This window comes from Rhinoraja longicauda, chromosome 27 (assembly GCF_053455715.1).
Source record: "Rhinoraja longicauda isolate Sanriku21f chromosome 27, sRhiLon1.1, whole genome shotgun sequence".
Taxonomy (NCBI): Eukaryota; Metazoa; Chordata; class Chondrichthyes; order Rajiformes; family Arhynchobatidae; genus Rhinoraja; species Rhinoraja longicauda.
In genome coordinates this window covers 12,146,333-12,159,278 of record NC_135979.1, presented here as the reverse complement: position 1 = coordinate 12,159,278, position 12,946 = coordinate 12,146,333, and the positions used below count along the sequence as shown (strand labels likewise).

General features: G+C 42.5%; 1 protein-coding gene across 1 annotated transcript; it reads right to left on the bottom strand.

Annotated features, from left to right (window-relative positions):
- Nucleotides 1–2,556: 2,556 nt before the first annotated feature.
- On the bottom strand, nucleotides 2,557–9,902 carry LOC144606874 (F-box only protein 39-like). Its single transcript, XM_078423325.1, has 4 exons — nucleotides 9,444–9,902; nucleotides 7,000–7,572; nucleotides 5,874–6,050; nucleotides 2,557–2,685 (listed from the first exon to the last, which is right to left on the bottom strand). Exons 1-4 carry the CDS (start codon nucleotides 9,900–9,902, stop codon nucleotides 2,557–2,559), a joined length of 1,338 nt encoding a protein of 445 aa, XP_078279451.1.
- Between the last annotated feature and the right edge of the window lie 3,044 nt (nucleotides 9,903–12,946).

The following is a 12,946-nucleotide window of genomic DNA, read 5'->3' as shown; positions in this document are numbered from 1 at the left end:
GACTGGGAATGGGAGGGGGAGTTGAAGTGCTCGGCCACCGGGAGATCAGTTTGGCCAACGCGGACCGAGCGCAGGTGTTGAGCGAAGCGTTCGACGAGCCTGCGCTTGGTTTCGCCGATGTAAATAAGTTGACATCTATTATAGTACAATATATTCATTTTTAATGTACGAGGGGGAAAAGCCTTAATTTCACTTTGTCAGAAATATTTTATTTGCAACTTACACACATCGTGATTCTAATCATGTTTCCACATGCTTGGGAGGATTTATTTTAAAAATTAGGAAGACATACCTGGTCTTTCTGGTTTAGGTTGTTCAGTTTAGTTTAGAGATACAGTGCTGAAACAGGCCCTTTGGCCCACTGAGTCCGTGCCGACCAGCGATCCCCGCCCACTAACGCTGTCCTACGCACAATAGGGACAATTTACAATTACACCAAGCCAATTAGCCTACAAACCAGTTTGTCTTTGGTGTGTAGGAGGAAACCCGAGATCCCGGAGAAAACCCACACAGGTCACGGGGAGGACGTACACACTCTGTACATACAAGCACCCGTAGTCAGGATGGAACCCAGATCCCTGGCACTGTAAGACAGCAACTCTACCGCTGCGCCACCGTGCTGCCCAAGAGCAGTCCTCGTTCTGGAGCAGTCATTCCTCATTCCATTTCTTCCTTTCCTTTCAAACCCTGTGCTGAATTTTACTCTTTCTTGCAATGAACTCTAACTTCGATGCAGGTAAATTAATGACAGGCATTCCGCCCCTACAAAAGGCACCAAATTATTTCTTACCAAGGATGGGGGAGTCCAGAACCAGGGGCCACGGTCTAAGAATAAAGGGGAGGCCATTTGAAAATGAGATGAGAAAAAACTTTTTCACCCAGAGTTGTGAATTTGTCGAATTCTCTGCCAGAGAAGGCAGTGGAGGCCAATACACTGGATGAATTTAAAAGAGAGTTAGATAGAGCTCCAGGGGCTAGCGGAATCAAGGGATATGAGCAGAAGGCAGGCATGGGTTACTGATTGTAGATGATCAGCCATGATCACAATGAATGGCGGTGCTGGCTCAAAAGGTCAAATGGCCTCCTCCTGCACCTATTTTCTATGTTTCTACGTTTCTATGATACTGAGAGTGAGAGTGTAACAACTCCACCCCACTTTGGTTAAGTAACAATTTCCCAATCTGTGCTTCCTCAACATGATACAACTCTGACTGTGAACCTTGCAGCCATTGTTTTAACCCACACTCCAACTCTGCTGCAGTAACACACAGTTATGATTTCAAAATAATTTCCATGGACTTAATTTGTTCCAATGAGTGAAAACATTTATTGAGTAGTGCCTTTCTATATGTACATAGAACAGTACAGCACAGAGGCAGCCCCTTTACCCCCTATCTGCGCAGAACATATTGCCAAGTTAATCTCCACTGCCTGCACGTGATCCATATACCTCCATTTCCTGCATACCCATGTGCCTATTTAAAAACTTTTAAACATTACTATCATATCTGCTTCTATTTTCCATCACTAGCTCTTCCTAGATGGATTTACCATGGAGAATCTGCGATAAGCATGTGCAAATTGTGAATTCAGGAATTGAAGTATTGTTTTCAACTGCTAAATGTATATGTTCAGAGATCACAGCTTTTCCCTGTCATCAAACATTAGTTTTCACTTCTGTTTTGCTTTTTTTCCATTAAGCATGATAGGAGTTATTCGTATTGGTTTATTATTGTCATGTGTACCGAGATACATGAATGGACCAGGATATAGTGAGAAAGTGCAGGGGTTTTTTTTTAAGTGCAAGAGCTGCAAAGAGGTAGATTAGAAGATCAGTTCTTCCCTAGCATGTGAGAGGCCCAATCAAAAGTCTGATAACAGTGGGGAAGAAACTGTTCTTCAATATGGTGCAATGTGATTTCAAGCTTTTGTGTCTTCTGGCCAACAGGAGAGGGGACCAGGGAGAAGGAACAGGGTGTGAGAGGTCCATGATTGAGTTGACCGCTTTCCCGAGAAGCCTGGAGTACAACTGAAGCTGCTGGGGATGGGAGGCTGGTTTGTGTAATGAGCTGGGACTGCTGAAGGTGGTGAATGAAAATCAGTATAACTAAGCATAAGAATGTTTGCAGGCAGGTCTGACTACAGGTAATAAAGGCTTGCACTTCGCAAACCAGAGCTTCCCTTTTGTTGAAGAGGAAAGGAAGGTCAGTAAATGTGAGGCCTTCAATTTTTTCCTGAACAAATACAATCCTCAGCAATGTCTCACAAGCTATCTGAGCCCAGTTACATTTCACAGATTGTGGATTCAATGCCATCAGTACTTCCTACTGTAAACTCCATCCAACTGCCCGATGTCATTAACAAGGATTGAATAGACTGCACTGCACAATTATCGCCAATGGTACAAAGTGATTTCCAGTTATTCCTTGACATTGGTTACGTCTGATAACATTATAACTTCTGAAGGTTTTATTTGACTGGCTGACAAATACATTTATTGGTCCTGTAACTGGTTAAATGTATTATAGTTGGGCTGTCCATTCAGTAGAGCTGTCCTTACATCAAGGGGTAAGTAATCACAAAATAATTGAGTTCTGTGTCGATTAGATCCCTGTACTTCATGTACAAGTTGCGAAGTAGTTTATCTTCCTCATTTGTTTCGTACTTGTGCATGTAAATTCTCACCTGTAGATCAAACAATTTCTCCATCACATTAAAAGTCTCAAAGGTTTGGCTGTTGTCAGCAATCGTCTGCAAGCTCAATTGAGACAGGCTTAGTATGTTGATACCTGAGATATCACATATTTTATTGGAATAGAAAAATATCATGACAAACCACCTTAAACGGAGAGTATAGCTTGAAATATTATTTCTGAAAAGCATTTTTAATCTGCATGGGTGGTGAATCTGTGGAATTCATTGCCACAGACGGCTCTGGAGGTCACATTTTTAAGGTGCAGATTGACAGTTTCTTGATTAGTCTGGGTGTCAGGGGTTATGGGGAGAAGGCAGGACAATGGGTTAGAGAGGGAAAGATAAATCAGCCATGATTGAATGGCAGAGTAGACTTGATGGACTGAATGGCCCAATTCTACTCCTAGAACTTACAATCAAACTTAAAGCACTTTGTCATCTGAATGGTGTGTAGCACCAGAATAAAATGTGTTAAGTAATAAAAGAGTGCAATGAGGTATGTTTACATTTTGATTTCCTTAACATAAAATGGTAGTGTTTCCTTTTTCTCCCCGGCGAGCTGCTGATTCTCATAACTCTCTATTGAATCATTTTGGGCATCTCCTTCATGCACAACTGCTGCATTGTGGCACCTCATGGATGTGAATTGGCATTTGCATGTCCCGAAGGGATACGAATGTTCATTCTAGTTCATTGTGGAGATCAAAGTGGAAGCAAAATCCAGTTGCAAAAGATAAGGAAACATCAAATATGCCTTAACTTCCCCCTCCCTAAGTCTAGCCTGAATCACAGCAGATGGAAGGGATAAGATGCAGGCTGCTTGATCTTCATCAATTTAGATATTGTCTTTATCAATAAAAAGTCTAGGGTATAGGACTTGACCTTCTTGGGTTTATTGGTAAGATTTCCCATTTTCAAGGTCTAGAGCATTACAGCCTGAGAGGGAGAGACTATGAATACGTAAAACTGTTTACAGTGAGACACACACACAAACTGAATGACTAATACTTTCGCAATATGGAAGACAAAAGAAGAATCGCAGTAGTGAAACTCTGCCCTATTTGTACTATCATATATAATATATCATATATATTGTACTATCATTTGTACTTTCACATATAAAATAACAGCCTTGCAAAATATCTGGGATTGGTTTACATGACTCACCTATAAATAGCTTCCCCATTTATATATTTTGCTTTCACTGTGAGAACCTCCTCCATGAACACATTTGAAACTCTGTCAAAGTCATACAGCACAGAAACAGGCCCTTCAGCCCAACTGATCCATGCCAACCAAGATGTTCCATAAGCTCCATAAATGCTTTGTTCATTTTTGCCCCATATTCCTCTAATTATTTCCAGGTGTCTTTTAAATAGTGTTACACTACCTGCCTCAACTATCTCCTTTGGTAACTTGTTCCATATACCCACCACTCCCCAAGTGAAAAAGCTGCCCCAAAGATTCCTATTAAATCTTCCCCCTCTCACCTGAAACCCATATCTTCTGGTTCTTGTTTCCCCTAACCTGGGTAAAGAACTTTGTGCATCCACCCTATCTATTTCCCCTCATGATCATGTACACCTCTACAAGATCACCCCTTAGCTTCCTGTGATCCAAGGAATAAATTCCTAGCCTGCCCAACCTTTCCCTCTTGCTTAGGCCTTCAGGTCCTGGCAACATCTTCGTGAATCTCCCAGCCTTCTGTTTTAACAGAGGTTTATCTGGTGAATTTAGGAATTGAAATATTGTCTCCATCTGCCAAATTCCTTTTGACAGGAGAAAGGTAAAAGTGGCAAAGTTTAAAGGTGATGTGCGGGGCAGGATTTTTGACAAAGAGGGTGGTGGGTGCCTGAAACTTGTGGCCAGGGGTTGTGGTGGAGGCAGATATAATAGTGACGTTGTAACAGACTTTTAGATACGCAGGTGGATATGAAGGGAATGGGGGGATATTAGTTATGAGCAGGCAGATGAGATTAGTTTATTGGCATTATGGTCAGCACAGAGGTAGCCATTTGTTGCAGGCCAAATGGCTGGTCCACATTGCATGTTGAATATACCTGTCGACACTATTCAGTTGATGCAAGTGATCAACTGAATTGATTCAGTTTATCAATTGATAATTGATTCAGTTATCAATTAACCTTTAACTATTAATGATAATCAACTTTATTAGCATTATTAATAGCAGAATGATGTTGATTATTATCATATTGGTAATAGTTATTAACATGATATTGATAATGATAATAATCTTTATGATATTATGAGACAACACATGATAAAGGCTTGCATCTCAAGTACCAGGATTTACCTTTGTTGAAGAAGAAAGGAAGGTCAGTAAAACTGAGTCCTTCAATTTGTCCTGAACTAACGTAGAGCCACCCAGTGACATTAATTACTCAACCTAGTTAATCTCAGCCAGTGAATTCAATGCCGTCAACACCCTCTTACATTTATTTTCCTTTTTAAAAATGTTTAAATTAGGCCACCAAATTATGTCTGTGGAAAGTTTCACCTTAACAACAATCATTTATTTTCTATTGACATCTCATGTGCCCGGAAGCTTATTGCTCTGGGACAGAGGGGTGATGGGCATATGGTCTGTCACTGGAAAAGGTGTGTCACAGCTCTGAGATGGTAGACAGCCAGCCTTAAGTATAGCTGAGGGAAAACAAGTTATCCCAGGAATGAGAGCAGCCCAAGCAAACCAGCCCAACGGGATGGCACAGTGGCGCAGCTGGTGGAGGTGCGTCTCAAGGCGCCAGAGATCTCGGTTCGATCCTGACCTCAGGTGTTGTCTGTGTGGCGTTTGCACGTTCTCCCCGTGACCACAGAGGTTCCCTGCAGGTGCTCCGGTTTCCCCCCATATCCCAAACGACATGCATGTTTGTTGCTAATCGGCCTCTGTGAATTGCCTCTAGTGCGTAAGGGAGTGGATAAGAAAGTGAGATAACATCGAATAGTGTGAACGGGCGATCGTTAGTCAGTGTAGACGTGGTGGGCCAAAGGGCCTGGTCCTTGCTGTATCTCTAAGCTAAACGAAAAAAATATAGCGTAATCTAAAACATGTCACAGATTGCCTGGGGCGTTGGGAAGAAAGTATTTTCTTAGTGATCTGGCCATCACTCGTGCTCACCTGACCCAGTGATCCTATTAATTAGAATAGATACTTCTACCTTAAGAGTGCGGAAGTTGGATTTTCCCTCCTGTCGATATTGTAGAATTGTCTCAATAAATTTAATGCTGAGAAACGCCCAGATCTTCATGTAGTGTAAACGTTCACATGTTAACACCAGCTGCAAGAGCTCATCATCAATTCGTTCATGACTATTATTAAATTCCAATGTCAATTTCTGTCAAAACAAAATTGCACCACAATATTAGGAGCATGCACCGACCTGATGACATCACAGTAGATTGATCATGCCTTGTGTTAAACATAAAATGCTGGCATATCTCTTACATGTTTATCGGCTGGCGATATTTTTTCTCCTTTATTTTGGCCTTATCTTTTAGTCTCTCTATCTCTCTCCATGCTCATTGTGGGTGAGGGGCTTATTTACCTATTTACAACTAGAACATTGAGATTCCTGTTAAAAGCAGAATCATATTTTTGGAAGTAATTGCAGCATTTGCTTCGAAAAACACAATGTGCTCACGCTTCTAGTTACTCATTCAGTCTGCTGATGTGTTAATCCTGCACCATTAATCTTTTGTTTTATTTCAGCAACTTTTGATTAATCACTTCATCAAAAGCCTGCTGAAAATCTGAGTCAACTAAGACCATTGTTATTTGTGAAGGCCAAGGAGTTTCCTCCAATAACAGAAAACACAGATATCATTAAAGCTGCTGGCAAATACAACAAGGCTGTTGGCACTGTCTGCAATCACATGCAATGGACTTCTAGCTTTCCACGATATAACTACTTCTATGTAATGTTTATCTGAGAGAAAGAGAGTGAGAGAGAAAGCGTGGAAACAGGCCCTTCGGCCCACCAAGTCCATGCAGACCAACGATCACCCATCCGCCAATTCTATCCTACACACTAGGGACAATTTACAGCAGCCAATGAACCGACGAGCTTGCATGTCTTTGGAAGGTAGAAGGAAACCGGAACACTCAGAGAAAACCTACAGAGTCGCAGGGAGAATGTACAAATTGAACACAATACTCCAAATGTGTCCTCACCAAATCTTGTGCAAATGGGATCGGACAACACTCCCAGGTGTCTAGGAGAGTTCCTGGCTTGTCATCACTGCATGGTAACGCCCCTGCTCATACACAGTCCCTCTCATACCTACCTGCAGTGTACTCCTGTAGTGCGGAATTAGTTCAGACAGTGTGGGTTTCATGGTCCAGTCAGGGTCACTGAAGTAGCAGCTCCTGAAATTTAAGCTCCTCACTGGGATCTCTGGCACCAATATCCGAGTCAGGCGATCATTCTTCATCACAAGCTCAAAGTAGAAGTTCACTTTCAGGCTGGTGGCACGTTTGGCAAGTTTGGACCAGGAGAGGCCCCACACAACCTGGTTGTGAGGGTCATGGATGTGGCATTTAATGTTCATCGTCCTGAGGGTCTGGTAGCAGCTTTCACACAAGGTGTCCAGGAGGTCATCTGAGATACAATTATAATTGATCGAGATGCTGGTAAGTTCACAGAAGCTGCGAAGGATTTTGGGGAAGGTGGGATTGGTGTAGATGGCCAAGTGGTGGCTGAAGAAGTCCTCGATGTTCAGCTCGGAAATGGAGCTTATGTTCCTCTGGTGGATCAGCGAGTTCAGGATGGAAAAACCTTGCTCCATGCCCAGCCGAGCTCCTCGAAGGTTGAACGACTGTAGATGTCTGCACTCGCGACGAAGGAAGAAGTTCAGGCTCTTTAACAGAAGGAAATCTCTATTACAGTATGCAGAGTCTTCAGTTAAATATCTCAAACAGGTTTTTTGTTTGAATTGGACATGACGTTATAAATCTTACACACAAAGATCTTCACAAATTTGAAAACTCAGCCTGCGAATCGGGTGAATTCTGCCTTCTCAGAAAGTTAGTACCAAAGGATCATTGCTATTGGAAGTGTAAAATAGTTACGATACTCTTTGTAAAGGAGTGTGGTGCTGTGTAGTTTTAGGGGTGTTATTAAACACAGTTAATTGCATTGTTGCAAATATTCCAAGTATTTGTAGGGCCACTTGAGGTGAGGTCATCCCAATTCCCCATCTTATTCTTGTTATTTATTCTATCACAAGACTGTCCAAATGTCTTTCAAATGTTGTTATTTGAGTATTTGAGGCAGGCTTTTGATGCCTTCCTCAAATTCTTCCTCTGCAAGCTTGTGCCATATACACCCCCACCCCCTCCATGTGAAAAGGTCGCCCTTCAGGTTCATATTACATTTTTCACCTTACATCTAATGCCCTCTAGTTTTTAATTCCACTGTCTTGGGGAAAAAATAATAATTCACCCTATCTATTCCCCTCATGATTTTATATACCCCTATAAGATCCCCCCCCCCCTCAGCCCCCTACACTCCAAGGAATACAATCCTAGCCTGCTGAACATCTCTCTGCAGCTCAGGCCCTCAAGGGCAATTCCATCACAGTGTTCCAAGTCTTTGAAAGGAAAATATGTTCACGATAATGGAGAGAATAGATGTAATTGGAAGGGGTAGCAGTGAAGGCTGTGGTGTTGATAGTGGAGCTGGAATAATATTTATAGAGTCATAGATTTACACAGCATGGAAACAAGCCCAACTCATCCACGCCGACCAAATTGCTTACTGAGCTAATCCTATTTGAAAGAAAAGAATTAGCAAGATAACGGTGAGAGGGCAGGGAATGTGATTAGCTGAATTGCTCTTCCATAGAACTGATATGGACTCAACAGGCCAAATGGTGTCAATCCATTTTCTGATTGTGACTTATGAGACCTATGAGACCATTCCATAGGCAGATAGACCAGGTAAGGGTGGCACATTTCCTTGCAGGAACAAAGAACTGCAGATGCTGGTTGATTCCAAAGATTGACACAAAGTGCTGGGGTAACTCAGCAGGTCGTGATTGGTCCTGGTCTTTTCTTGCCTCCAGCTCTTCACTAAACTCAAACTCACTACTGCTACAGGAACGGATAGTACCTGCATTTATATCTCGGTCTTACTATGAACAAACATCCTTAACAACCTCAGTAAAACTTTAATGCTGAGAATCAAAGAGGTCGGAAAGGTGACCAATCACTTGGACAGAGGTGAGTTTTAAACAGAGTCGTAAAGTAGATGAGGTGTTGCAATGGTGAGGGGCTCAGGAGCAGAAGTTCATGTTGTGGACAACACCATGGACAACAATTGTACGGCAAAGTGGGTGGAGTGCAAGAAGAATCAGAAACTGTCCCGAGTTGTGCTAATGTGCGGGGATCGGTGATCGGCAGGGAGTTTGGCCAAAGAGCCTGTTTCCGCGCTGTATCTCTAAACTATACTGGCGGTGCTGGCTCGAAAGGCCGAATGGCCTCCTCCTGCACCGATTTTCTATGTCTATGTTTTATACACTCTGTCCTACACTCAGGATGCTCCTTGTGTCCCCAGTGTCCCCATAGTTACGGCACAGTTGTAGTGGTGCTCATTTCACCACTCAATTGGTTCAGGCTTGAAAGGCTAAGCACGATTGGACCACCCCAGAGGAAGATTATGAACTAAACCAACGGAAAGTATCAATTAGAACATGAAAAAATAAGACATATTCTGTGCACAAGATGGTACCTTGAGGAAGGCATTCCTGACAGATGAGCTCCACACAAGCCGGTCCAACTCCAGGTGCTGGATGGTGAAAGACTTCAACCTGTTGTTCTCATTTCCCAGGCGCGCCAAGAAGCTCCTCATTGTTATCTGGAATCTCCGAGTTAGGAGGGAGTTGTACGGGTTCATGAATTTGATCTCGCAGTTTACCAGGTACCTGCCAAACTTCTTGGCGTACCAGATGGCAGACTCGTACTCGGCCCGCCGATATTTGGACGGTCTTCCGCAGAAGGTGAAAGTCCTGGACCGCCAGAGAGCTGGCGAGTGCATCACGTGGTTCCAGCATTTGCACACCAGTGCCGCCCGAACTCGATCCTGGTCTCCAAGCCACCGGAACACCTGCCTCAGGGAGACCTCTGGCAGCTCACTCCAATTCCCTGCATCTGGACACGGTTCATGGGACACCTCCATCCCATTGGTCATTTTGAGTGCTGGCAGAGACAGTGATTAAAATCCAGACTTTAGTCGGTTGAGAATTTAATCGGAAGTGCTGCCAATGACCCGTCTCTTAATCAACACACCTGAGGCAGGAGTTGACATTTATTTAAAGGTCAGTTACAACCAAATTATTAATCACTACAGCAAGTGTCAGACAAGTAGATTTTAATGATAAACATTAAAATCAGTCATTTAGTCATTAGTCATAATTACGAGGTTAATTCCCGGAATGGCAGGAATGTCATACGTTAAAAGACAGGAGCGACTGGACTTGTGTAGACTGGAATTTAGAAGGATGAGAGGGGATCTTATCAAAACATGTAAGATTATTAAAGGATTGCACACGCTAGAGGCAGGAAACATGTTCCCAATGTTGGGGGAGTCCCGAACCAGGGGCCACAGTTTAAGAGTAAGGGGTAGGCCATTTAGAATGAAGATGAGGAAAAACTTTTTCAGTCAGAGAGTTGTAAGTCTGTGGAATTCTCTGCCTCAGAAGGCAGTGGAGGCCAATTCTCTGAATGCATTCAAGAGAGGGCTAGATAGAGCTCTTAAGGATAGCGGAGTCAGGGGGTATGGGGAGAAGGCAGGAATGGGGTACTGATTGAGAATGATCAGCCATGATCACATTGAATGGTGGTGGTGCTGGCTCGAAGGGCCGAATGGCCTACTCCTGCACCTATTGTCTATTGCCTATTGTCTATTGTCTATTTAATTCATGCAGGACACGCAACTGCAACTTTCAAGCGAGTCTTATTCCCATGTTAAAATTCACTTATTGTCTGTATGCCTCCATCTTTATCTACCATCTGTCGTGCCTCCAATCTACCTTTAGATTGTACTGACATGCATTTTTCAACACACGTCGCGTTCTGCCTGTCTCGTTTGAACTAAGCTTGACATGGCACAGAATAGGCGCCTTTTTTATCCATCTATATTCTTCCAAGAAGCATTTTAATGAATCATTCTAGACACCCTCGTGTATTGGTGCAATCGTGAGGTATCAGAGCCCACCTGCCCCTCCCATTCAGTGAGCTGTTTAATGATCGGCTCTGCTCATTCATTTCCTCAGCTTTTCACCTTATCTCTTCCTTCCTCCAATACAAATCTCTCTGCTGTAATCTTGGAAGCCTGGAATCTTGATCTAAATTGTACAACCTTTTGGGGGAAGAGTGCCAAATTTCTACTTTGTGTAAATTGGTCCTTTCTACATCAGTGTCTGCCCCTTGAATTCTCTTAACATTTGAAATACTTCAAGCAGATAGGTCCTCAGCCTCCTCTATCTTCATGGAATACATGAAGGCCAAGTTAATTGGACCCATGCTAACAACTTAACCCTCTAAATGCTGGTATTAGTCTGGTGAATCTGTGCTGCATCCCATCCAAAGAGAGATTATATTCTATTAAAGCAAAATATTGTGAATTATGTAAACTTGCAATTTAACAAAAAACAGAAAATGCTGGAAACACTCCAAAGACGTATAGATTTGTAGGTTAAATGGCTTGATAAAATTGTAAATTGTCCCTAATGTGTGTAGGATAGTGCTAGAGTTTGGGAATCGCTGGTTGGCGTGGACTCAGTGGGCCGATTGGGTCTGATTCCGTGCTGTATCTCTAAACTAAACTAAAAAATAAGACCAGTCAGCACTGGTGGTGAGAAAAACAATGGCAATGTACAAGGTCAATAATCTTCCATCAGAATCTATCCCACAGCGACCAAACTCAAAATGGGGAGTGAAACCAAAAGATCACGCCTTTCAATGCATTCTATTTCCCTTGAGATGAAGGTACTTAGGAAATTGGCCTTAATGATTTTTTAATCCTTGTTTACCACAATTAATGACTTGTATATTTGGACTCCCAAATATCACTTTGCTCCTCTGCAGTTTTGTATTTCTCACCATCTAAAAAAAATCATTTTCTTTGTTCAAAACCAGATGATTTCCCATTTTCCCTCATTGAAATCCATTTGCCCAGCTGTTCTTGACTTACTTTGTCAGCCTTTGGTGTGTTGCCTGTCTCCTTGTAGACATTTCCCCATCGCTAACCTCAGTTTTGAGGAGTTTGGGCATGTCTGTATTTCCATGCATGTCGCATAGAATATAGAACAGTACAGCACAGGAAACAGCCCTTCGGCCCACAATGACCATGCGAAGCATGATGCCAAGTTAAACGAATCTCCTCTCCCTGCACATGATCCACATCTCTCCATTCCCCGCATACAATGTGCCTATCTAAAAACCTCTTAAGTGTCACTATCATATCTGCCTGCACGTCCACCCCTTGCAGCGTGTTCTAGGACCACCACTCCAGGCTTAAAAAACTTACCCCGCACATCTATTTCGAACTTTGCGTCTCTCACCTTAAAGCTACACTCGTATTTTGAAATGTTGGATCTAAGTCTTTTGCCAGGTTTGTATAGACATTTGACCATGATGTACTTTCCCCATTGCACTCCCTTCCCTGCTTCTCACCCATTTTTGACTTCACATATTTTATGCAATGCTGCGTTCGTATCTTCATTTGGACGATTAAATTCCAAAGAACCGTATATTCTTCCTCTACCATGAGAACCTTCCTGCACTTTGTCACAATTTTTGATTTCACTTTAGTGTTACCGCTTGACATCAAAGACAGGAAATGGCAACTTCCCCATTCAACTTCCCTCTCCACTATCCCATATAATAGCCGGCTCTGGTCTATAATTTGGTGTGCGCACTGAGTTTTTGAAGTACCCTTTTCCCCATTCCATGGTTGTCTTGTTCATAAAAGTATTTTTTACTTCAGATGACCAGATTATTAATTAGTAACTTGTGGTGACTAAATTGACCACTGATTGCAATCAGTCATTTATCAGACTCCATCAAGTGCCCATCTGATGAAATGATGACAAATTGTCTTCCTTATTTGTGCCCAAGTCAATTCACAATCAAAACCAAATCAATCTATCCGTTGCTTGATGTTAGACTGGAAACTTACCAGTTTCAGATTAGAGTTATGCATCAATAAAGGCTTGTCACATGACACTTCAG

Coding starts and splice junctions, on each gene's coding strand:
- LOC144606874 (XM_078423325.1), bottom strand. CDS start 9,902: ATGACCAATGGGATGGAGGTGTCCCATGAACCGTGTCCAGATGCAGGG. Junction 7,573..9,443: donor TCAGGAATGCCTTCCTCAAG/GTACCATCTTGT, acceptor CTTCTGTTAAAG/AGCCTGAACTTCTTCCTTCG. Junction 6,051..6,999: donor ACTACAGGAGTACACTGCAG/GTAGGTATGAGA, acceptor TTGTTTTGACAG/AAATTGACATTGGAATTTAA.